Source organism: Theropithecus gelada, chromosome 1 (genome assembly GCF_003255815.1).
Source record: "Theropithecus gelada isolate Dixy chromosome 1, Tgel_1.0, whole genome shotgun sequence".
Lineage (NCBI taxonomy): Eukaryota > Metazoa > Chordata > Mammalia > Primates > Cercopithecidae > Theropithecus > Theropithecus gelada.
The window spans coordinates 181,303,972-181,328,758 of NC_037668.1; the positions used below are offsets into that span (position 1 = coordinate 181,303,972).

A 24,787-nucleotide genomic window follows, 5' to 3' on the forward strand; every position below is an offset into this window, starting at 1 on the left:
GAGTAGCTGGGACTACAGGCGCCCGCCACCTCGCCCGGCTAGTTTTTTGTATTTTTTTAGTAGAGAGGGGGTTTCACCGTGTTAGCCAGGATGGTCTTGATCTCCTGACCTCGTGATCCGCCCGTCTCGGCCTCCCAAAGTGCTGGGATTACAGGCTTGAGCCACCGCGCCCGGCCCATTTTCCAAAGTTTTATCTTGATTATAAGAAGTTACAGTAGTAAGTTATAGTGGTATCATTGTGATTTGTCTGAATGTTTTCAGGCCTTGAAATTTTTACTAAGTGATTTTTTTTTTTAAATTTAACAGTTGTTTAATGAAAAATCACATTTGTGTTTCCATAGATAGTGGAGTTGGAGCAGGGATTGATTCATATTATGAATATCTATTGAAAGCCTATGTCTTGCTTGGAGATGACAGTTTTCTGGAAAGATTTAACACAGTAAGTTGATACAATTTTATATTAATTTTATAATCAATTTCATTTGAGTCCAGATTTTGATAGAAACTCCATTACCTGAATGACATTGTAAAAATAATTTTTAAAATGTGTAGTGGTTTTGTGTCAGTATTTGATGATGTTGGACAGGGACGGCATAAAAAGTGACATACATTCCAAAAAATTAGTTGATAAAGTAGTTTTATTTTCACCTTTTATCAGAAACTTTGCAGATCTGCCAATAAGAGACGTAGTAGATTTGAATTTTACCTAATCTTGTTTTGTACAAGGATAAGAATTGATGAAATATGTTACTAGGTAGCTTTTTCCTTTGGATTCCAATTCTTTTTGACATCTTGGAAGTTTGGCTTAGTTTGATTACACCAAGGATACAGGACTTTGAAAACTTGGAGAAACTAGTGAGTATTCATTTCAAAAGCAAGTATTAAGACTGGCTCAGAACCACAGGCATATTTTTTGGGAAAAGTGGGAGGATTATTGACCCCAATTGAATCACCTTTCTAACTGAAGCAAACCAAAATGAATATAGCAAACTCATCAGTTATATCACTATATTCTTTTAAAAATAATCTGCCATTTCTTTGTTCACCTATCAGTTCATCCATGTTGTATGTATGGGACAGTATGACATGGTGATTAAAAGTATGGGAGGTATACTGGTTTAAATTCTGATTGTACCACCTACGGGTTTTGTGACTTTGGGCAAGTAACTAATATTATTTGCCTCTGTTTCTTATCTACAGAATGGGAGTACTGGTACTAATTTATAGGGTTATCGGGAGGATTGAGTTTATGCATTCAAAGTGATTAGAGCAGTGCCTTTAACCTATGGCCAGTTCTCAATAATAGTGATTAAATAATAGGTAAATTTGCAAAAAATATTAGTAAAAGTTGTAGTAAGTCATTAATCGAATACTTTATAAAATTATCACATAGATTGTGTATTAGATTATAACAAGAATTTCTTGAGGTGAATGGGGACAAATAACTGTTTTTGTTGGCTTGTTATCACAACTCAACCTATTGTCAAAGCTGAGAAATATCTTGGAGAAGAAGACAAAAGAAGGGAAAAAGTGTTTTCTAAGACCATAAAAAGCTGAGATAGCAAACCATAAGAATGGCAGCAGTGATTAGCTGCATTAGTTTAGATAGTAGTGAGCACCAAAATATTATTAGCCGAGCAGGGATCAGACTTCCAAGATACAGGAAAAAACAAATTCTGTAATATAGAAGCTGGTAGCCATATTCCAAGGGGACCTGCGGGCATCAGTGGGCCACAAAGACATACTAACCATGGGCTAACGCCACAGGACATGGAGATGTTCAGTTCCCTTTTTCTCAGAAGGTCCCATATTACATATAGTCTTTAATAGTCTGCATGTGAGTTAGAGGACATAAAGGAGTACATACATATTTTAGAAAGATTTCCATCTAAAATAACTTAAATATTTATATAAATTGGTAATTATTTAGTGAGTTTATATATAAATTCTAGTTTAATTTATTCACAGTGCTATTTAATGTATTTAGAGTAGTACCTCTTTTTTCATCTAACTTTCATGAACACATATTGTGATCTTTTAGCACTACGATGCCATAATGAGGTACATTAGCCAGCCACCTCTTCTACTTGATGTGCATATCCACAAACCAATGCTGAACGCTCGGACTTGGATGGATGCTTTGCTTGCCTTCTTCCCAGGCTTGCAGGTATAAAGAATTCTGCTTTCTTAATATGAACATAAGATGATGATGTTAATTAGGTGCATTTTTGATCTTTAAAACTGAACTACAAAACATGGTTGCAGTTCAGAATTGTATTTGTATACATTTTTCTGTTTATGTAATGATTAGAGATAAAATCAGCTCATATTTTATTAGGTAATTTTCTTGTTGTTGATTTCTAGGTGTTAAAGGGGGATATTAGACCTGCTATTGAAACTCATGAAATGTTATATCAGGTGATTAAAAAACACAATTTTCTACCAGAGGTAAGCAAATAATTTTTGGAATAATCTTACACACACAAACACACACGCACACACGTCCACATATACACTATAAGTTGCTAATTTAAAGATAGAAAATGGCATCTTCAAGTCTTGTTGCTTCTTTTTTTTTTTCCTATTAAATAGCCTATTTTTGGTTTGTACAGTATTGTATATGTTTTTGCTTTTCTTTGTGTGTTAAGAGAAGTCTGATTTAGGGTAATGCTGACATTTTTAAAATTTCATGTAAAAAAACTCCCGGCTTAGTGCTTCTCAACTCTTCCTAACTTATGCCATTGTAATATTCTCTCATTCTAACTCTTATATGTACCTACCAGCTAGGGAGATTTTGTCACTTTTTATTTTCTAAAGCTTGTCTTATGAAACTGTATACATTAGATACACTTTTGTTGTTCACACATGCGCCCTGGAAATGTAGAGAATGCCATCTCTTCCTCATGCTGATTGAGAATTATTCTTCCTGGTTTTTATACATTATATTAGTAATAAATATTCTTGCTAGCTTGATATGACAAGATTTTAATAGCATACTTTTTGGCTTTCCAGAAATGTACCATTAAAAATTTCCAAATGTGTGTATGGCCTTGTTCTATCCCTGCTTATTGACTACCCTCTGTGAGATATCTAAGCATTCCACCAACTTAGAAGGGTTCCTAAAGTGTTTGTTTTGGAAAGTATAGTTTTATTAGCCTTCAGGTGAGTAGGACTGTGCATTGCAGAAAATTCATATCCATACAGAATAAACTGAGGTTTCAATTAATACATCTATCACAAATGAAGTTTTTATTTAGTTCCCATAAAAGGTTTTGTTTGCTTTTATTTTTATGTTCTTTTAAAAACCAGTTGATTGTGTTATTGAATAAATTTCAAATAGACTAATTTTATTTATTTTTAAATAATGCCCTGTCTTATTCCATAAAGGATTTGAGGCAGTTACAAAAGAAAATATAAGCTAAAATATGAAATATGTATGCTTGCACATTGCTAAGACAGATTTTAAGTATTCTTACCACAAAAAAGATAAGTATGTGAGATAATGCATATGTTAATTAGCTTGATTTAGCCATTTCATAGTGTATACATATATCAAAACACCATGTCATGTGTACCATAAATATATGTCACTTTTATTTGTCAATTTAAACAATTTAAAAATAAGTGTGAGAACTAGAGAAGTAATAAGGGGAAAAAGTAGAGAGAAGGATAAAAAGAAAACGCAATTATGTTGACCACCAGGACCCATGTAGTGTCATTACTGAGTTTCATTACTGAATTTTTCTTAGTTTTCTAATAGCCAGAATGATCATTTAAAAAATAATCCATTTAATTGGTAAAAATAGCAGCCTTTGCAGAATGAATTATTTTAAGCAATGAAAATTGATGTTTTATTGATGAAAATGTCATGATTGCTATTTTAATTGCTTTTACCTATTTATATATATTCTGCATATTCTAGAACTATTTGTTTATTTAATCACTTTTTTTATGCCTTTTGTATGTTGTTTTGTTCAGGCATTTACCACAGATTTCAGAGTACACTGGGCTCAACATCCTTTAAGGCCAGAATTTGCAGAAAGTACCTACTTCTTATATAAAGTAAGAAAAGATACCCCACTTTACTGTTTAGCCCCCATTCTCTGTTGGATCTCTCACTCTTATAATAGTAATTGGGTTTTCAGAGTCCCCTTTTAATATTGTAATGATTGGATATATCATGGTTCTTATTCATCTAGTCCATAGAATTATTGAATGATGCCAGAATTGACATATAAGGTTTTTTTCTTTAAAAAATATTGTGTGAACATTTCTTTAAAGAGAAATTTTATGTTCTAGAGCTGCTTTCTAAAGCATGTCTCTTGCCTTTCTTTAGTCGGGCAGCCTTTCTGAGCATTAGGAATTTAATCTAAAATCTAAGGTTATATAGTTAAATTTTATAATTGTGTATTTAAGAAATTCTGTAAAGCAGATTCATAGCTTTTTTTTCAGATATCAGTTCTATATAATGTGCTCCAGTGCCTGATACAGTGCCTGGCACCTAGTAGGTACTCAATAAATATTTGATAAATGAATGGATATGTGGTAATATATAAGCTATATATATATATATACACACACACATATATTCTCCTTTTTAATAGGCTACAGGAGATCCTTACTACCTTGAAGTAGGGAAGACACTTATTGAAAATTTAAATAAATATGCTAGAGTGCCTTGTGGATTTGCTGCCATGAAGGATGTTCGTACTGGAAGTCATGAGGACAGGTAAAACAATTGCTAACACCCCCTTTACTCAGGGTCTCTCTGAAACAACACAAAATGCAACTACCATTTAGGATTCAAATAAGTTTAATTCTTTTACAAAGGATGGAAACCTTTGTTCTTTGTGTTTACTTTTTTAAACTCTGTTGAATAGACTAATTTTAGTATGTTTGAAACGTTTGCATTTTTATCATAGTGCCTGGCATATAGTAGGTGCTCAAATGATTTCTGAATAAATGAATCAATGATTGTTAAATATCAGAACCTTGGTATTAGGACTATCTAAAATGTTGCTTTTTTTCTTCTTTGATAATAGTTTCCTTTTATATTACATAAAACATTAGAAATTACCAAGATGAGGAATGATCTGGAATATGATTCACGTTCAGCCAAGAATTCCTCAAAAGCTGTGTGTACTCTTACACAGTTGCTGACTTGCAGGGGTGGGAAAGACCAGTGGTAGTTTCTGTTTTGTTAGACACTGTATAGATGTAGATGGTATGAAGTATTCAAGCTATGAAAAGTGCTCCATGTGAAATTCACAAGCACTCTGCTTATTCTAAGGTCAGTTATATGGTTATCACATCTCTAAATGAATGCTAAAGCTTGTTTGTTCATTTGGTTAGCAAATGTTCATTCCAGAAATACTTCCTGAGGCCCCTTACGTGCCAGGGCTCTTACTAGTTTTTGAGGATTAAAGATATGAAGATATGTCCTTTCTGTCTTTGAGTCACTGAAGGCAGGCCAATAAGTAGACTTTTAAAACATTGTGTATGTGTTATGAAACATATTAAAGGGGCATGAAGCACAGGTTGGGATGTGATAGTCAGTGAAGGATTCCTAAAGGATCCTATTTCCTGAAGGATAAACAAGAATTAGAAGAAGAAAAATGTGAAAGAAGTTCCAGGCAGTGAGACTGAAGACATGAGAAACACAGCACTCATCATCTACCCACAAAGTTGTTTCTTAGTTCTTCACTTAGTATTCGGATAATGGTTAATTAGGCTTAGAATCTCCATCCCTGCTAATGAGAAATGGTTAGGTTCTGGAAGCAGGCATACAAATAATAGCAAAAAATAAAAGCAGATGCCTTGTGTCTTTGCCTATAATATTTATTGACTGTTTCCTGCACTCCAGACAGTCTTCTAAGCATTTTATGTGTTTAACTAACTTGATCCTTACAACAGCTTTCTGAAGTATACTATTATAGTCTTCATTTTAAAGGTGAAGAAACCAAGGGAAAGAGAAGTTAGGAAACTTGCCTAAGGTCACACAGTTAGTAAGATTAAGTCAGAATTCTAATCTAGGCAGATTGGCTCTTGACAATGATGTTATACTGGCAATTCATTAAAGAACAATAAGCACCTACTATATGCCAGTCCCTGCACTTAAGCATGGGGTAGAAAGATAAAATAGAACTAGTCCCTGCACTCCCATGACTTGCAGTCAGTGAATAAGATAGGTGTGTAAAAAGAAATTATCACAACCATGTGATATGTTCTAAAATACAAAAGAGGTAACAGATTGAAGAATTACAGAGGAAGACATGATTTACTGTTTAGAGTTCCATTTTTCAAAGTGTAACATCCTTCTTTTTTTTCCCCACCAGATACTCCTTTTATGACATTGTTTCTGGACCTCTTACACAATGACATTGCCCCATTCTGATTGCATTCCAGTATATACAATAACTCTTAAAATATCTTGTCCAGAATTAACCATACTCAAGATGTGTCTGGCACAACAGCCCCGTAGCTGTCTGGATTCAGGCAAAGGGTCACTAATTTTCTATGAGGCTGATGAGTTTCCACCCTCTATCCAGTTGAGGACCACTGCTTCATTGACTCACTGTTCCTCAGGGGATGGTTGTGCCTCAGATGTATTTAGCCAAATGAAAGGTTGAGAACTACCATTCTTCCTCATATTGTGTTATTAGATGTGCTTTAGATTTTTTAGGAGCTTTATTATGTTCAGCTCACAGTGAGCTTGTGATCAACTAGTTTCACATACTTAACTGTATAGTCTGCTGACAAATGAGTGTTTCCCACCCTGCCCTTGAACAGCCAAGTTTTCTTCTTTTCGTGTAAACTTAGAACTTTTATACTTAGCAAAATTTCTTTTTTTGTTTTGTTTCTAGATTTTGGTCTAGGGGTTGACTCTCCTTAGCTAAACTACCATTTTTCAATGATCTATAGTTTAGATAAGCATGCCTTACATTTTTTTCATCCAAATTGTTGGGAAGAATTTTGGTTGGACCACAACCAAAATTGCACTTGAGAGCTTTCAGTTACAGGCTCTTTGCATGCGGTGATTTATTACCCTGTAGGTCTGAGCACTATACTGTCCTCCAGGATGCCATCACGTACACAGACACAGACACACACACACACACACACACACACACACTTTTCACAATGGAAATATCTTTATTTTCCTAATAATGGATAATTACCAAAAAGAATGTAAATGGCAAAAATAATAGGAAGATATTTGCTAAGACACTCTCCCCTAACTGCGTAAGATTACTACTGTTAGCAATTGTCTAAAGGCTTCCAGACATTTTTAATGCCTGTGTATTTTTATTTATGTATGTGTTTATGATTTTAAAATATAAAATAGATCATATGATCTGATACTTGCTAGCTTTGCCCAATTCATATTGTAGTTATCTTACCATGCCTTGTTCTTTTCTAAATGTTTACAAACTATCTATTCTAGTATTTGCCAATTATCAATATCCTGCTCATCTGTCTACAGTTCTCAAGATAGCATTTGCTCATGTAATAACTGCCAGTCCATCAGAAAAGGTTAAATTATGATAAGTGTATTGCAGATAAACAGGAAAGTAAGTTTTTATATTGTCTAAAAAGCTTAATATCCAAAATGGCTAAAAATGTTTTGAAACATTACAGGTAAGTTTTTGTTCCAAAATAAAAAATCATATATATGTGGGAAAAATGATAGCTGTAGTTTCAATCTCATATGTATGCCAGGTGCTATGCTAAATAATTGACATTTAATGTCTCAGTCTTCACGCCAGTGTCATGAGTGTATTGTTATATTCCTTTTACATAAGAATAAACTCAAGCTCATAGTCCTTATATCCCCATGGTGACAGAACTCATTAGTGGAAGGTCTTTCTATTTCCAAAGCCCATGTTCTTTACCTCTTTGTTCTACTGCCTCTCCAGCTCATTCTTTAATCATGCTGTTTAAACTTGCATTTAATTTAGTAAACATTTATTGAGTGCCTACTATGTGCCAGTAATTGTGCGTGGCCAAAAGTATGAAATTGTGCAACTTGTCCAGTAAACTAGAAGTTGTTTATTACTGCCAAAACCTATGATGCTTTGGGGAGTAGTAAATTAAATTTGATGTTACTGTGACTCCATCTACCAGCTATGCTCTTTTCCTGACACTTTTAATTTAAACTTTTCTTAAATTGTTGTTAAAACATTGTAACATTAAATCACTTGTAAAAACACATACAGTTTTACTCTCTTTATTTCTCCACATTCCCTTCTTAACAGGTAAATAAATATTTAGAATGTTACAATCGTAGCCCATGTGACTTTGCATTGTACTTTTTTCATGTAACTTTTTTTTTCTTTTTTTGAGTTGGAGTCTTGCTCTGTCACCCAGGCTGGAGTGCAGTGACACAATCTCGGCTCACCGCAAGCTCCATCTCCTGGGTTCAAGCCATTCTCCTGCTACAGCCTCCCGAGTAGCTGGTATTACAGGTGCCTGGCACCACACCTGGCTAATTTTTGTATTTTTGGTAGAGACGGGGTTTCACCATGTTGGCCAGGAAATTACATGCAAATAATTTCTTTATCTTTAAAGCCTTCTTTTTAAATCACTTAAATAGCTACATAATAAATTCCATCAGATTTGTATGACTTTTTTCAGCTCTTTAATTTAGTTGAAGATTCTTATATGATTCTCACTAGTAAAATTTATTAGTTCCCTCCCTGCTGTTGATTCTTTATAGAAGAAATGGAGAACTTTCCCTTATTGAAAGGCCTATAGAAAAATCTTGTCTGCATTATTCACAAGATTCAGTGTGTCAGTGTGGTAGACAATTCCTCTGGTCTTTTTCATTAACATGGAATATACTTGGAGTCAAGGTTATTCTGCCCCTGGTAGATTGATACATTCTATAGTTCTTTGAACACATAAGTTGGTATAGACAGGATTATTAACCTTGACTATTACGGCTTTCATATAGTTAAATTATTTTTATCTACTTATATTTATTTGTGACTTTTTATTTTAGAATGGATTCTTTCTTCTTGGCCGAAATGTTTAAATATCTTTACCTGTTATTTGCTGATAAAGAAGACATTATTTTTGACATAGAAGATTACATCTTTACAACAGAAGCTCATCTGTTACCTCTTTGGCTCTCTACTACAAATCAAAGCATCTCTAAGAAGAACACAGTGAGTTTTTAAATTAAATGTCTTATTCTCTTTTTATTTCTATATGTTTTATTTTTCCAAGTGAAAAGTAATCCATGACTAAAATTCAATAAATATATATATGGTAAGAAGAAACTAAATATATACATTTTCTTATTTTGTTTTATTGCATCCTGTATACACTTATATATTTCATTAGCTGTTTGCTTTTAAAAATTACGTTAAGTAGGCCGGGCGCGGTGGTTCAGGCCTGTAATCCCAGCACTCTGGGAGGCCAAGGTAGGTGGATCACGAGGTCAGGAGATCAAGACCTCCTGGCTAACACAGTGAAACCCCATCTCTACTAAATATACAAAAAATTAGCCGGGCATGGTGGCAGGCGCCTGTAGTCCCAGCTACTTGGGAGGCTGAGGCAGGAGAGTGGCATGAACCCAGGAGATGGAGCTTGCAGTGAGTGGAGATTGTGTCACTGCACTCCAGCCTGGGCGACAGAGTGAGACTCCGTCTCAAAAAAAAAAAAAAATTATGTAAAATAATTATTTCTATTTACATAAAATGTTTTTATATTGTAGACCTCGGAATATACAGAACTGGATGACAGTAACTTTGATTGGACTTGTCCAAATACTCAGATCCTCTTTCCTAATGACCCATTGTATGCTCAAAGTATTCGTGAGCCCTTGAAAAATGTGGTGGATAAGAGCTGTCCTAGAGGCATCATCAGAGTGTAAGATGTATTATTTTATATTTTCTGATAATAACGTTGTTTCTTAGTAAATGACAGAAAACTTAGGGAGCATGTACCAACAGCCAAGAAGACATTCACGTAGGCCAAAAATGTTGAGATACATAGCTATCACTGGTTAAAATAAAAATTATTAGTAAGATAGTAAAGCTTATTTTGCAGTAATATCTTTTTTATTATTATGGAAACTTTCAGTATATTATTTTATGAACTAAAGTAATAATAGTGGGCAGCATGTAACAGTTTTTAACTTCTGTAACTCATTTTTCATGGAATAGTTTCATCGAATATTTTCTGGCTGGGCATGATAGCTCACGCCTGTAATCTCAGGACTTTGGGAGACCGAGGCGGGCAGATCACCTGAGGTCAGGAGTTCGAGACCAGCCTGGCCAGCATGGTGAAACTGTCTCTACTGAAAATACAAAAAATTAGCCAGGCATAGTGGTAGGCGCTTGTAATCCCAGCTACTCGGGAAGCTGAGGCAGGAGAATCACCACACCATTGCACTCCAGCCTAGGTGACAAGAGTGAAACTCCGTCTCAAAAAAAAAAAAAAAAATTCCTTTTGTCTATAGTTTCTGTGTAGTGAAAATACAGGTATTTTGTTTTTTTGGATTTGAGTTTTTGAGGGAGTACTTATCTTGTTAAAATTGTTTGGCTTAATGAGTTCATTTTCTGACGAGTAGTTATATTAGAAAGGTCATTACAAGGACTTTTTAAAAATTGTTTTTACATAAGTGTTATTATTCACTGATACAAGTATTGATTTGCTTTTAAAATATTGGGAGAAAAATCTGTGTTGTTAAAGGTTAACGTCAATAGTAACAAATCCCCAAGCAAACTTGTTCTGTACCTTTAAATAGTTACAGTTCTGTTGACTAATACTGCCTTATGTAGATAATATACATACTTTTATAACTAGAAAATGTTATATTTGAAAGCTATACCACTTGTTAACCGAAATTATGTATAAGAAAATACTTGTTTCCAGTTATTCCAGTTTCACTAGTTCTAAAACTAGCAATTTTGCAAGTAATATCATTTTTATTTGACATGTGTTTTTTGCCAGTTCTAATTTGTAGTTTTTAAAGCCTTGCCTGTAATTACTTTTAGCAGAGAGGAGAGTTTCAGGAGTGGAGCTAAACCCCCTCTGAGAGCCAGAGATTTCATGGCCACTAACCCTGAGCATTTAGAAATCCTGAAGAAGATGGGGGTGAGTTTGATTCACCTCAAAGATGGGAGAGTCCAGTTGGTCCAACATGCAATCCAAGTAAGACATTGCTACACTAGATACCGTGTCTGCCCTGCTTTCTGTGGTCGCATTAGCTTTAATAAGATAATGGATTTCAACTTTCTAAACACTTTAAATATATTGTTTACAGTGAGAGAATAAGAATTTTAGGACTTGGAAGTATCTTGGAAAGTCATCTAATTCAACTCCTTGATAGTATAAATCAATTAAATAAATCAGAGATAGGTTGAGTAATTTGCTGAAGTTAATATAATCAAACGCAGGACTCAAATCTAAGTTTTCTGTTTCTCAGTCCGTTGGCTTTCCCCTTTTACTTTTATTTACAACTTAACTTCAAAAGCTAATAATTAGTTTTAATATTCATATCTCCATGTTTTACATCATTTTAGTCTCCAAAGGGCTACTGAATCTTAAGTATTTTGTTCATCATAGGCACTTATTTGTCTGTGCCTAGGAAAAATAACATGTCTTTTTGAGACATTTTTGTTGATTTTTACTTTGAAAGTTTTTATAACACGAAGTCTTTAAATTATTTACCTTATTAGTATATTGATTCTGAGAAAACCACATAGTTTGCTGAATAATTTTTAACCTAGAACCGTATTCAGGTATCCCTTAATCTCAAATTCAGCCCTCCCACAACTTCATCACACCCTCAAGTTTTCATCTCATCCACATTCTTGCCACATCCTTCCTTCTTTTAAGAGTATTCTTCCTTCTTCCTTATGTTTTATTTGACCTCAGTGGGAGTGACATCTCTTGTGACATTGCTTTTACTTAGTTAGGCTGCCAATGGCATAATTACCACCAAGTGACCTCTTAATCCTTTTATGATTTGACTTTTCTGTGACTATTGGCTGAACCCTTCATAAAACATTTTCCCTTCTTGGCTTCCAGGATATTTCAGCAACAAAGTTCTTTCTCTACTTCACTGTTTATTGCTTTGTAGCTCTCCTTGGCACAACCACTCAATGTAAACAGTTTCCAAGAATCTGGATGATATTCTTTTCTCTATATACTCTTCCTCGACAGTCTCACCTATTTCTACAAGCTTAGCTATCATCTTTATACATATGACTTGTTAGCTACGTATATGAATCCTGATTCCTAACTTTACTATTAAATTCAACTTTCATCTACCTCTCATACGTCTTGCATCTCAATCTCAATCTGTCCGAACTTGAATTATCTCTCTCTTGTTTACTGTCTTTCTACCCTCACCTCAACCTATGTTTCCTTCTTTGGTTCTCCATGTCAGTAAAACCTATCATCGTTCTTTAAGTCATCAAAGCTGGAAATTTCAGGACAGGTTTGAACTCTTCTCTGTCTCCCAGTTCCTCTCTATCTTTTTCCATCCTCTGACTCCTATCATGTCTTGTTGGTTTTTCCTGTAAAGTATCAGGAATCTTCTTTTTTTTTCTATTATAGTCAGTCATTCTTCAACTTTCCCTCTGTTAAGACTCAATTCAAATGTCATTCTAAATCTTTCCCAGGTACACACAAGCAGAATCAGTTGTTCCCTCATCTGTGCTCCTTTTCCACTTTCCCACTTGAGAAGTTTTATCATAGCTAACTTTACATGTCTTTCTCCTCCAGACACAAACTTCTTAAAGGACTGTCTCTCCAATGCCTAGGCAAGTGCTGAGATGGAATAAGTGCTTGACACATATGTTTTGAATCAAATTGAATCTGGTTGTTCACTATTTCAAGGAGGGAAAGTGTGGGTCAGGTATGAGGTTTATTTCTTCAGAGGGAAAGCCAGTGGGGAAAATAAGCGAAGTGAGCATTTGAGCATTTGCTAGAAGTCCAGCTCTCAGTCTGAATCAAAAGTGGTTTACAGAATAGCGAAAGTGACATTGATAAAAACTACAGATAAGTTATTTTCAGAAATATTATTTCCGAAGGTATTATTTTTGAGTACAAATAAAGTCATAAATACTTGGCGGTGACCTAAAGTGAAAGAAGAAGTTTTAGAGTAGAATACTATAGTACAGTGTCTTTAGGAAATCAAAAAGTTGGTGGAAGTTTCCAGAAAGGAAGGATAAAATGAATTTGTTTTTTTCATAGGCTGCTAGTTCAATTGACGCTGAAGATGGGTTGAGGTTCATGCAGGAGATGATTGAATTGTCAAGTCAGCAACAAAAAGAACAGCAGCTGCCTCCACGAGCTGTACAAATTGTTTCCCACCCATTTTTTGGCAGGGTAGTATTGACTGCTGGACCAGCTCAGTTTGGGCTGGATCTGTCTAAACATAAAGAGGTATGTATACTTAAAATATAGTTGTTGAAACTGAATTTAAAATATTAAGTATTGCCTCATTTCTTAGTCTCTTCTCTAACTTAGTAGTTTTAATTTATTTAAAAACCCGAAATAGTCAGTCTCCTGGATTTAAGTAAAGTAAAAGCATATCTTGAAAACTTCGAGTCATAATTTATGTATATAACATGCTTATAGAATTCTAACTAAAATATTATTCAGGTTCTATTCAATTTCTTGGTCTCTTCTCTAATTTAGTACCTTTATTTGATCTAAAAATGGTTTTCAGACTTTCTAAGAGCCACTAAAACCTTTCTATAAACAAAAATCTAAACCAGGAGCTTAATGTAGAAAACAGCTAAAAGCACAGAAGCTCTGGCTCAAGTGACTGGAGAAAGCCTGGGACCCTGAGGTTCTACTGGGCAAACTTTGAAGATCATTAAGCTAGTCCATCCCTATAGTTATAACATAGTTACAGTGTAGAAAACAAAGACTTACGTAACTAAACAATTCACAAGTTTGTCTAACTAATTGATTGCAGAGCTGGGACCAGAGCCCAAGTATTGCGACAAGCTAAAGCCAATGCTCTTTTCACTCTATTAGTGCTAATTTAGACTTTTTCTCATGTGTATTTTAAACTATGTAGAAGCTATGTAGATTGATTGATTCATTCAGCTGTTGATTAAGTGCCTACTATATTCTGTTCACTGCTTGCTGTATCAGTTTACAAAACCATTGAAGATCTATGCCCTTATGGAATTTACGTTTTAGGAGAGTGAAGGATATTAAAACATCTTTATAGTAACATCTTTAAAAAAATCAGTTCCTTGGTGGATTTAATTATTCTGGGGAAAAGAACTGCTTGCAGATTCATATAGACTAAATCCATTTTTTTCTTCTCTTTGAAAAACTTTTCTTGTTACCAATGATCATTTCAAATTGGTTCCCAGCTATTATAAATGTAGTAAATCTGCCTACAGGTCCCAACTTTACCACTTAATAACATTGTGTTAACATTGTGAGCAAATTACAGAACCTGAGTGTCAATTTCTCCCTGTGTGAAATGGAAATGTTATTTGTGTTGTTTTGCTCAGGGTCGTTGTAAATAACAGATTTTGTAGTTTATGTAAAAATGTTCTATAAACTGCAAAGCACACTCGAAATATTGGTTGAGTACTGTGATATGCACAATGTTTAAAATAAATTTTATGCTGAATATATATTAGATATATTAGTAGAAAAGAAATGAGTCTGGTTCTCTCAAAGCTCTAGATATTGGGGTTTAATGACTTGATTGCCATTTGAGAAGATTAAAGTATTTAAGTTGCTTTTATTTCTGACAGACAAGAGGATTTGTTGCAAGCAGTAAACCATACAATGGTTGTTCAGAGCTTACTAACCCAGAGGCAGTGATGGGAAAAATCGCATTGATACAAAGAGGACAGTGCATGTTTGCAGAAAAGGCACGCAACATCCAGAATGCCGGAGCCATTGGTGGCATTGTTATTGGTAAGTAATTCTCCATGTCATTGTGTTGACTGAAGAAGAGATAATTTTTAGGATTTTTTCCCTTTTATTTTCTAAAATTTTATCAAAGAGTTTGTCATATTTTTTTTTACCTCACCTAGACAACATGAAGGATAGGTAATCCAATGACTCTTAATTTCTAGATATCTAACATCTTTTTCAAAAGTCTAGATTTGAGTTTTTGTATATTAATGTCAGTGAAAATACTTGGGGTTAGGTGTGAGGGTGTGGTAGGACTGAGTGGTAAAAACATTCAGTACCATGGATAAGAAAATGTGCCCATAAGATCCATAACCCCTGAAGGGCAAGAATTACACTGTGCCACCGCCAGTGGGGAGCCATTGAAAATTTCCATTACTCCACAAAGGTGCAGGCTTTGGAGACAGACACATGAGAGTACAGTTCGTGGCTCTACCACAAAATTGCAGTGTAACCTTGGCCCAGCTGCAGTTTTTTAATCTGTAGATTAAATAGTAGAATATTTTTTGATATGATAGTAGAATTTTTTTGAGCTCCAGTGGAAGTGATAATAAGTATATTTTAGGTGATTGTAAGGTTTAAAGATAATATATATAAAATTTCTTGGCATAATAGCAGACATAGGATAAGTACTACTATAGCAGTATTTACAGTATTTGTAGCAGATCTTTATCCCCTTGGATCTTTTTCCGCTGAAATGACAAATTACCACCTTTAAATCATCTTACCCATATGTATCAACTAGTGGGTTTTGCTTTTTTATCTTTCATAGACATGTATCATGATAAACAGGCTATGACTATCAGGGGAAATATACATTTTTCTGTTTTAAAGTAAATAGGAGTTTACATTCAGAAAGAACCTTGAAAGACCTGGGGTCATATGCTGATTGTGAGTTCTTTTGTACAACTTCTCTCACAGGGAAATCCATTTTGGATTTCCGTCCCCACCCCCCCCCCCCCCCCCCCCCCCACCCAATAGTTCAGGTAAAAAAAAAAAAAAGTTCAGGTAAAACAGAATATTAACACTTATGTTGATGTAATGGATGCATGAATTTTATTAATAAACATTAGGAGAAGTCCTGTTTAATGACTTAAATCAGCAGTTGGCAAACTACAAGAGTCTAGGCCAAGTCCAGCTCATGGCCCATTTTTGTAAATAAAGGTTTTATTGGGACACAGTCGTGCCAGTTTGTTTGTGTATTGTCTATGACTGCTTTGAACTGCAGTGATGGAGTTAAGTACTTACAGGAGAGAACTGCAAAGCCTGAAATATTTCTTCATCATCTAGCCAGTTACAGAAGAGATTTGCCGACCCCTGACTTAAATCATCCTCTTTATCCTTGGGTATTTCCCACACTTAGATTCGTTTTATTGTAGAATTTAGTATATTAACCATCACTATCATTTTGAACATTTCTTACCAAGACTTCAAAATGAAAATGTAAAGTATAAAGTGTAGAACTTATACATTAATATTTAAAAATATTTCTTTGTGTAGTATTTTTGGTTTTGTTATATTTTTCAGTGAAGTCTAATTCTCACGATCTTCTATAATATGCAAGAATTGTCAATTTTTGTTTTGTTTTGTTTTGTTTGTTTTGAGATGGAGTCTTGCTCTGTTGCCCAGGCTGGAGTGCAGTTGGTGTGATCTCTGCTCACTGCAACCTCCTTCTCCCAGATTCAAGCAGTTCTCCCTGCCTCAGTCTCCTGAGTAGCTGGGATTATAGGCGCCTGCCCCACCACGCCCAGCTAATTTTTGTATTTTTTTTTTTTTCTTTTTAGTAGAGACGGGGTTTCTCCATGTTGGCCAGACTGGTCTTGAATTTTCAGCCTGATCTTGGGTTACCTGCCTGCCTCGGCCTCCCACAATGCTGGGATTACAGATGAGCCCGGCCCGTCAAATGTTTTTTTTTGGTAGCTATTAGTTGGGAAATGCTATACTGGGTTCTGTGGATAAATAAATAAGAGATGATGATCCTTACTCTCAGAAATTTTTTTTTTTTTTTTGAGACAGAGTCTTCCTTTGTCACCCAGGCTAGAGTACAGTGGCATGATCTCGGCTCGCTACAACCTCCACCTCTAGGTTCAAGTAGGTCTTGTGCCTCAGCCTCCTGAGTAGCTGGGGTTACAGGCGTGCACCACCACGCCCAGCTAATTTTTGTATTTTTAGTAGAGAAGGGATTTTGCCATGTTGGCCAGGTTGGTCTCAAACTCCTGGCCTCAAGTGGTCTGTCTGCCTTGGCCTCCAAAAGTGCTGGGATTACAGCCATGAGCCACCGTGCCCAGCCAAAAATTTAATTTTTAATGAGAAACTTTCTTGTGTTGACTTCTTTCTCCTAAGCTTTTTGTTTCTGACAAAGCATTTTGTTTTTATTTGTTTTAATTGTATATAAATGAATAAATTAGGAATTAGCTGTTTTTTGTTGCAAGGGTTAGAAGTACGAATTATCTTAGAAATCATGTGACTGCAGGAGATAATTAAGTTGGTTTAAGAAGGGAAGTTTTTTCACTACATGGAAATGGATTCTTTTCAATGAATTCAACCGTACAAATACAACTAGGATTCACCAGGAGGTAGAAGTGGGAACTAAAAATCATCAGGATCCACGATAGTGAATGTTTTTCACTTTTCTCTTTATATCTCTACCTCTGGGTTCTTCTGAACTCTTCTTCCCTGCTCCTCTTTGCAATTCTGCTTCATTTTCCAGCTTCTCACCAGCTTGCTCTCTCTTTGTTCATCAGTTCCAAAATGGCCATTCTAGTTTGCAGCCTCAGCCCCAAGTCTGTGTCATTTAACTGGGCTATTTCCCCCTGCTAACTGAAACAGTCTTTCTGTGTGCCAGTTCTAGGTCCCCCAGAGAGACTCAGGGTCAGGTAGCCATCTTTTGTCTACTCAATTATTACCAAAAGGATGGGTCATGCATTCTGCACTTAGCAGGACCTATGAGAGTGAGCACCCTGAGACAGGACAGACAGTTTCTTCTGGGAGACTGGCATGCGAGTTGGAGGTGGTTGTGATTATCATCTCCAGTAAAACAGCACAGCATATTGCTAGTACTACTACTATTAATAGTTCTAGTACTATTATTTAACCAGTGCAAAATAGCAATACTGTTTAGCTTATAGAGGAAGAAGCACTATAGTCATAACTATTCTTTGTGTGCATTATATAAAAAAGAAATGTCCATTTTTAGTTTGGTAAAACAATGTACTCATGACAGTAGTGGAAATTTTCAACAATAAAATTCATTCATAGTTCTGTCACTGTCATCCAAGTCATTGAATTTTTTCATTTCTAGGCTTTTCCATAAGCATATGAAATTTTTATAGTCATAATCATAGAATTCTGTATTCTACTTTTTTAATGTATTATTATTCTGTGTGTCCTATCAAGTAGGTCATTATAACTTACTTATAATTGTATGCAGTTGTTTACAATTATAAATAGTTTAGTAAAATTATTTGGGCATAGGGCTTTTTGCTTCTTTTGAATTATTTCCTTTGGATACAATTCTATGATAATTAATGGGTCCAAAAGTTATGTTGGTTTTTATGGTTCTCGATGCATAAAATTAATTCTGTCATTGTAAAAAAATCAGTAACAATTGGTAGATAGATCTTTTTAATGGTTGGATGTTTTGATGTTTGCTGTATTTATTTTCTGGCTAGATGACAATGAGGGGAGCAGCAGTGATACTGCCCCTCTGTTCCAGATGGCAGGTGATGGAAAGGATACGGATGACATCAAGATCCCCATGCTGTTCTTATTCAGCAAAGAAGGAAGTATCATCCTGGATGCCATCCGGGAATATGAGGAGGTAGAAGTGCTCCTTTCTGATAAAGCAAAAGATCGAGGTAAGAGTCAAATACTATTTGTTTTTTTATGCAGCTTAGTATTAATTTTGCTAGTTTGATAACAAGAATGAGTCACAAAAAAATTTTTTTTGAGGTTCACTGGGAAAACAAGTAAAATTTTTAGAAGATGATTTCAAAATATATTTTTGTTTTGAAAATAAGAATAATAAAACATTTATTTTGCTTTGTTTTCTGAGTTAGGATGTTTTTAGAAATACGTTTTTATGTGTAATTTGTAATTTTTGCCATGAGTCTGTTCAGGTGATAAAAATACAAGAGACTACTTCAGGAAAGCCATTTTAACATCCGGAAATGTTCACCATGTGATTTCACTGATACTACATCTTACATGTCTTTTATAAGGAATAAGAAGACATGTATAGAATGTTGTATACAATATGATAGTAGTTGGTCTCAACAGGCCACCTGTAATCAAATGACTGCTGTCTTGGTGAAGGCAATAGAAATCTAGCAGCTTCTTCCCAATGAGGTCTAAGTCTATCACATGGATATTTGTAAGAGTTACGAATGGCTGTTTTCTGAAAAACAAGATAGCATGTCTTAATTTATGAGAGTAGATAGTCCTCTGCAGGCCAAAATGTTTGTTAGTAATTTGAAATCTCTTTGAAACCCAGATTACTATATAAATGCAAGGCTTTCGTAGTATTCTTACATAGTTTCACACCCAAGGATAGAGGAGAAATGAGGGAAGGTGAGCCTTCAGATCTTGCTCGTGGTAGCAGTCTTTCCTGTCTGCTGGAGAGACGTGAAGAGAGAGCTAAAGTTCTCCCATACCCTTAAATAGATGAGGTTGTATAATAGTACAGAGTTGTGACATCCCCTGGGGTGTTTGATAGATATGTAGGAAACTGATTCAATTCTGTGTGACTTCCAAGTGGGACATTTAAAAAAAAAAAAAAAAGTTTGGTGATAATTATGCTAGCATAATCATGCTAGCCTAGTTTTGTCGTCTTGTATTGCTTTATTCTTCTTTGAGATTCTTTGAAATGTCAATTATTTAAGAGCAATGGAGTGAGCAAGTAGGTTGTTTGTATATAACAATGTATAGATGGAAACAGAACAGAATACAAAGGTTTTCTAATTTTAAATCCTCTGTATACCTGATTTCTTTTTTCCTGGGCCCTTTTCTAAACTCAAATCTTCTTGCCTACATATATGCATTTAGGCACATCTAACATAGGCAAATTATTATTTCATGTAACTTTTTATTATTTCATGTAACTCTTTAATGCATTTGTTTTTTTCCCTCCTATTTTGTGCCACCACTGGAATTTCAGCAGCAATATTAAAAGGTAAAATGATTCCAAGCTACATTATTAATAGTAGTAAGTATCTTGCATTAACAAGCCTTAAATTATATATGTATATATGTATTGTGTGTGTGTATACACACAAGTACATATATAATTTTGTTTCAGTGGATACCATGATAATATCTTGTGTAACATAATTAGATTATTTTCATGTCTAGTCAGCTGTCACATAATAATTTTTAATCGATCCTGTAGTAACAAATTCTAATAATTATACATCCCATATAATAGATGAATTCTATGTCTGTGTCCATACAAGAGTCACTCTAACAAAGGCATTGTTGTTTTGGTGTTTATTACTTTGATCACTTTTTATTTGAACACAATGTAAAATATTTAAAGTATTGACTTGTTTTAAAAGCTCGTGTGTGTGTGTAGTACATGGGTTAGGACTACAGGATTATGGTAAAGCATGTGCTTCTTATACCAGAGAAAGGGTATGAGACATGATTAATTCTACCAGAAAATAAAAATTCTTGGTGAACAGTATCCCCTTAAGGACCTTGCATTAAAAGGGCATTATTTAAAAGATATTTTTTGAAAAGTTTAGTCTATAAATTTACTGAACTGTGATTGTTATAGAGTGATCTTTTGATGTAAGTATTGAAAAGCCACTTTTTGGTGTAATAGCTCTTTATAGAACTGTACAACAATATTGATTAGCAACAAGATACAGTATAATTGTTAATATTTATTAATGTAACAAATCAGTGATAATAGTGTTATGAAATCAACAAATTTATTCACTTAGGATAATATCCTAAGAGACTACACAGTCTGTAGTGGTTATCATTTGTCCTATATCGTTACCACATACATCAGTGTTTCTCCCCTGCATCAGAATCAACAGATAACACTTATTAAAAGTGTTGGCTCCTGAGTCCTGCTCCAAATATTGAATCAGACTTTCTGATTCAGACTTTCTGATTGGGAATCAGAATCTGAAACTTCAAGCAAACATCCCAGGTGATTATGTTGTAGCTGCTTCCTCAGCTACACTTTCAGAAATACTGAACAAGATTCAGAAAGCACCCCTCTTCTGTCTCCCAGCTGTGTATCAGGCCATATTGTACCATCACGGATACTAGTTAACGGATTATATAAGTGCAGTAAATAACATCCTTAAAATCTGAACAATAAAATGTTCTCCAGATTGCCTTTTCTAGAAATCTCATTCCACAATACATGTTTTTCCTTATGAAGTCACACAGTGCTGATTAAGCAGTCCTTTTCATATATTAATACAGAAAACAGAAGCCCCTAAAAAGCCTTCACTCCTGTCTTCTTACTCTGATAAGTCCATGCCATATAGACATATCTGAAACTGTTCTGCTAGCAGAAATTTTCTGTTTATCTTAACACACATTCTTCTTTAGAAGCTAAAAAGCATTAGCATTTTATCAAGTGATGTTGCTTCCTGAAGTCAAACCTGTGACACTTCTGAAAGTTAAGCTATCCACAGTCTATTGTTGAACAGAATTTTCAGCATCATATCGCTCAGCGTTTCAGTTTTCCAAAATTTCAGTTCATAAAGGTACTTAATTATTCCAACCCTGTGCCCACAAACAAAGGCAATGTGTTGTTACCTTTAGGTCCAAATTGAAGCAGTTTACAATTAAGAGTAAATTTCCTTTTTTCAGTAGTATTTCTCACGGGGAAAAAAAAATCAGCATTTTTAAGTTCCAATATATTGTCATGCTTGCAACTTAGAGGGTAAGGCTATAGCGCCTTAAGGGCTCTAGACAAATGCTTTCAAGCCACTCTATTTGTGTCTGTCTGGTAAAGAGCCAGACAGAGAAAATGGAGGGGGGGAAAAAAGGTTCCATCCTTTGCAATGCTCTGATTTAAGTCAGGCAGGGTCACTTTTCCTGATTATCCCCCACTGAACTTGATTGGGATGAATCTGTTCGACAGCTGAACCACAGACCTTAAGTTGCTGTTGGAAAGGATTTGATTCCTAGGAGAAAAATCTAGTACATATGCCAATGAACTCTACCTGGAGAGAAACATCTGAAACATTCTTCTTAGCAGAATTGATACTTAACCTTCCCTTCTCCAACCAAGGCATGTTTTCTCATGCATTTTCACATTTGCACCATCTCTTCCCTTTTTCTGGAAGTTCCCTATCAATCCCTGTTTCCTCTGTAAGAACATTTAGACATCCTAAATTTCAAATTCCACCTTCTTTATGAAATTTTTCTTAATTCTCCTAGGTAAAATTTAAGGGTGTCCTTTTAATACAGTTCTACTATGATACTTAAATAGTTCTTTACCTGCTTCTTATCGCTATATTCCTTGCTTTCAGTAAATATTTAATGTACAGATGAATGAATGAATGAATGATTGTATAACATCCAATCTCTAAGTCTTTACCAAGGTTCTCTTCCCCTTTCATTATTAAAGCATACTGGTTTTTTTCCTTTGTAGTTTGAGAGTTTCTCCCTTATTTCTTTCTGTGTTTCTGATGTACCATTCCTGAGTTTAATATTGTGGTTGTTATGCTCTTAGGACTTTGATCTCACATACTGGTGAAAACAGGCACCTTAGGATCAAGATCTGTAGCAATCTGGCAGACTTTAACTCTTCTATGTTTTTGTAGTTCTCTAACTGCCATTTTTACTTTCCTGATTGTCGCTTTTATTTCTAGTTCTATAGCTCCTTCAGCTTGCAAAAACCAAAATCTATTCTTCTATGGACATCTTCTTCAAAGTTCTTCTCTCTCTCTCTCTGCTTCTCTGCATTTACATTTAGTTGGCCCCGGGTGACTTTCCTATAGCGCTGCATAAAATAGTTATTGGTATCTTTTTAGAAACTTTATAAAATTAAACTTGTAACAAATTAAACAATCCAGAGGTGTATTAAAAGCTTTTAAATAATCTCTCATCTTTCCGAGATAACCAACTAATGTTAACAGTTTGATGTGTAGTCTTTTGTATTTTTCTTCGTGCTTTATACATTTCTAAATATATGTATCATTCAGTAACTTGCCTTTTACAGTTAAAGCTATATTAAAGACATTCCTCCAAGCTAGTAGGATAGCATAACTTATTCTCTTGAAAGCTACATTATGTTTTGTATTATGACAGTACCATGATTTATTTAACCATGTCACTATTAGGCATCCAGATTATTTCCAGGTTTTTGTTTTGCCACTGTATACAATGGTGTAGGTAATGTTCTTGTACATATCTTCTTAGATATGCATACTTTTTTCTAGAATTTTGAGATTTACTAAAATGGAATGCTGGCAGAAAGGATATGGGTCTTTTTCATTTTAATGGATGTTACAAGATGCATTCCAAAAAAGCTTGTAGCAATTCACATCCCTTCCAGCAATATATGAAAGTACATGTTTCTTCCTATTTTAGTCAGCATATTTCCCTTTGTAGGTATATTTTTTGTTTTTTCTCCTTATGGATTGCCTAGTCATACATTTTGCCTTCTTTAAATAAGATTGTGTGTCTTTTCTAGATATTTTATAGGACCTCTCTGTCTGTCTGTGCATTTCTTTTCCTATATTTACATGCATACTCATAAAGAAATAGAGGTTCTGTAAATTATCTAGAAAAGACACACTTATAGAGACAGGTTACACACACACACATACACACACACACAGTTTTCCCAACATGTCATCTTTTCACTTTGTTCGTGTAACTTTCATAACATTTTTTATGTAATCAGAAATAATAATTCCTTTAAGGCTCCTGGGTCTCCTGTCTCACTTCAGAAGATCACTCCATCCTATTTTTACATAATATTTTCCTAAATTCTTCTGGCATTTTTACAATTTTTTACATTTTGGTCTCTAAATCATATGGAATTTTAAAACATAAGTTAGGAGTCTTACTTTCCAATTGAGTTGTCAGTTTCTAGATACCATTTATGAAGCAAACCACTAATTTCTCCTTCAGTTAAACTACCATCTTTGCTATATATCAAATATTCTTGCATAGTTGGATCTGCTTCTAGACTTACCCTTCTGTTCTACTAATCTGTTTATTCCTGTGCCAATAATAAAACAGTTTGCTGTTCTGAGTAAATTTTATTCTCTGATAGGGCAATTCTCCCCTCACTGATTCTTCTTAGAATTTTTTGACTTCTCTTTGACATATGCTGTTCCCTAGAAACTTTAAATTAATTGTATCTGGTTCTAAAACAAAAACAAGAAGTACAAATGAGATTCATTTTGAAATTATATAATTGCATACTTTACATATAAGTTAGGAAAATGCTAAATATTAAGACTTTTCATTTAAGAATATACCTATAAATTTAATCAAATCTTGTTTTGTGTTCTCATTATGATTTTATAGTATTAAGCAATATGGGTCTTATACCTTTTACAATAAATTTAATTCTGTATTTTGTAGCTTTTATTTTTATTATGAAAAGGTTTAATGATTATATTTTTAGCTAGTTATTTTTACTACAAAGGAGTTATTGGTATTTGCATAGTCTTCTTACCAAATTCTTTTATCAGTTCTAATAGTTTTTTTTTCTTTCGAGTTGCTTTGACAGTATACGATCACAATCTGAAAATACAAATAATTTGATCTTTTTCTATATTTACATTGATTATTCTACTTTCTTGTCCGATTGCATTAACTACAGTCCCAAAATAATATTGTATATGTAACCCTAGGAGAGTTTTTGATCACAAGCGCAATCTTCATTACCAGGTAAAACAAC

The 24,787-nt window shown here is 34.4% G+C and overlaps 1 protein-coding gene across 2 annotated transcripts in view; it reads left to right on the plus strand.

Moving 5' to 3' along the window:
- EDEM3 (ER degradation enhancing alpha-mannosidase like protein 3) overlaps nt 1–24,787 on the plus strand; it is a 69,600-nt gene that overhangs the window by 38,479 nt on the left and 6,334 nt on the right. Inside the window, exons 9-20 of one of the 2 annotated variants that reach the window (XM_025405412.1) lie at nt 342–439; nt 2,042–2,167; nt 2,365–2,448; nt 3,979–4,062; nt 4,605–4,729; nt 9,002–9,167; nt 9,719–9,873; nt 11,007–11,160; nt 13,210–13,401; nt 14,742–14,907; nt 18,576–18,761; nt 20,060–20,107. In XM_025405412.1, the coding sequence (XP_025261197.1) occupies nt 342–439; nt 2,042–2,167; nt 2,365–2,448; nt 3,979–4,062; nt 4,605–4,729; nt 9,002–9,167; nt 9,719–9,873; nt 11,007–11,160; nt 13,210–13,401; nt 14,742–14,907; nt 18,576–18,761; nt 20,060–20,107 (1,584 nt within the window). The remainder of the gene's footprint in view (nt 1–341; nt 440–2,041; nt 2,168–2,364; nt 2,449–3,978; nt 4,063–4,604; nt 4,730–9,001; nt 9,168–9,718; nt 9,874–11,006; nt 11,161–13,209; nt 13,402–14,741; nt 14,908–18,575; nt 18,762–20,059; nt 20,108–24,787) is intronic. The other variant, XM_025405420.1, reaches the window with a different exon arrangement.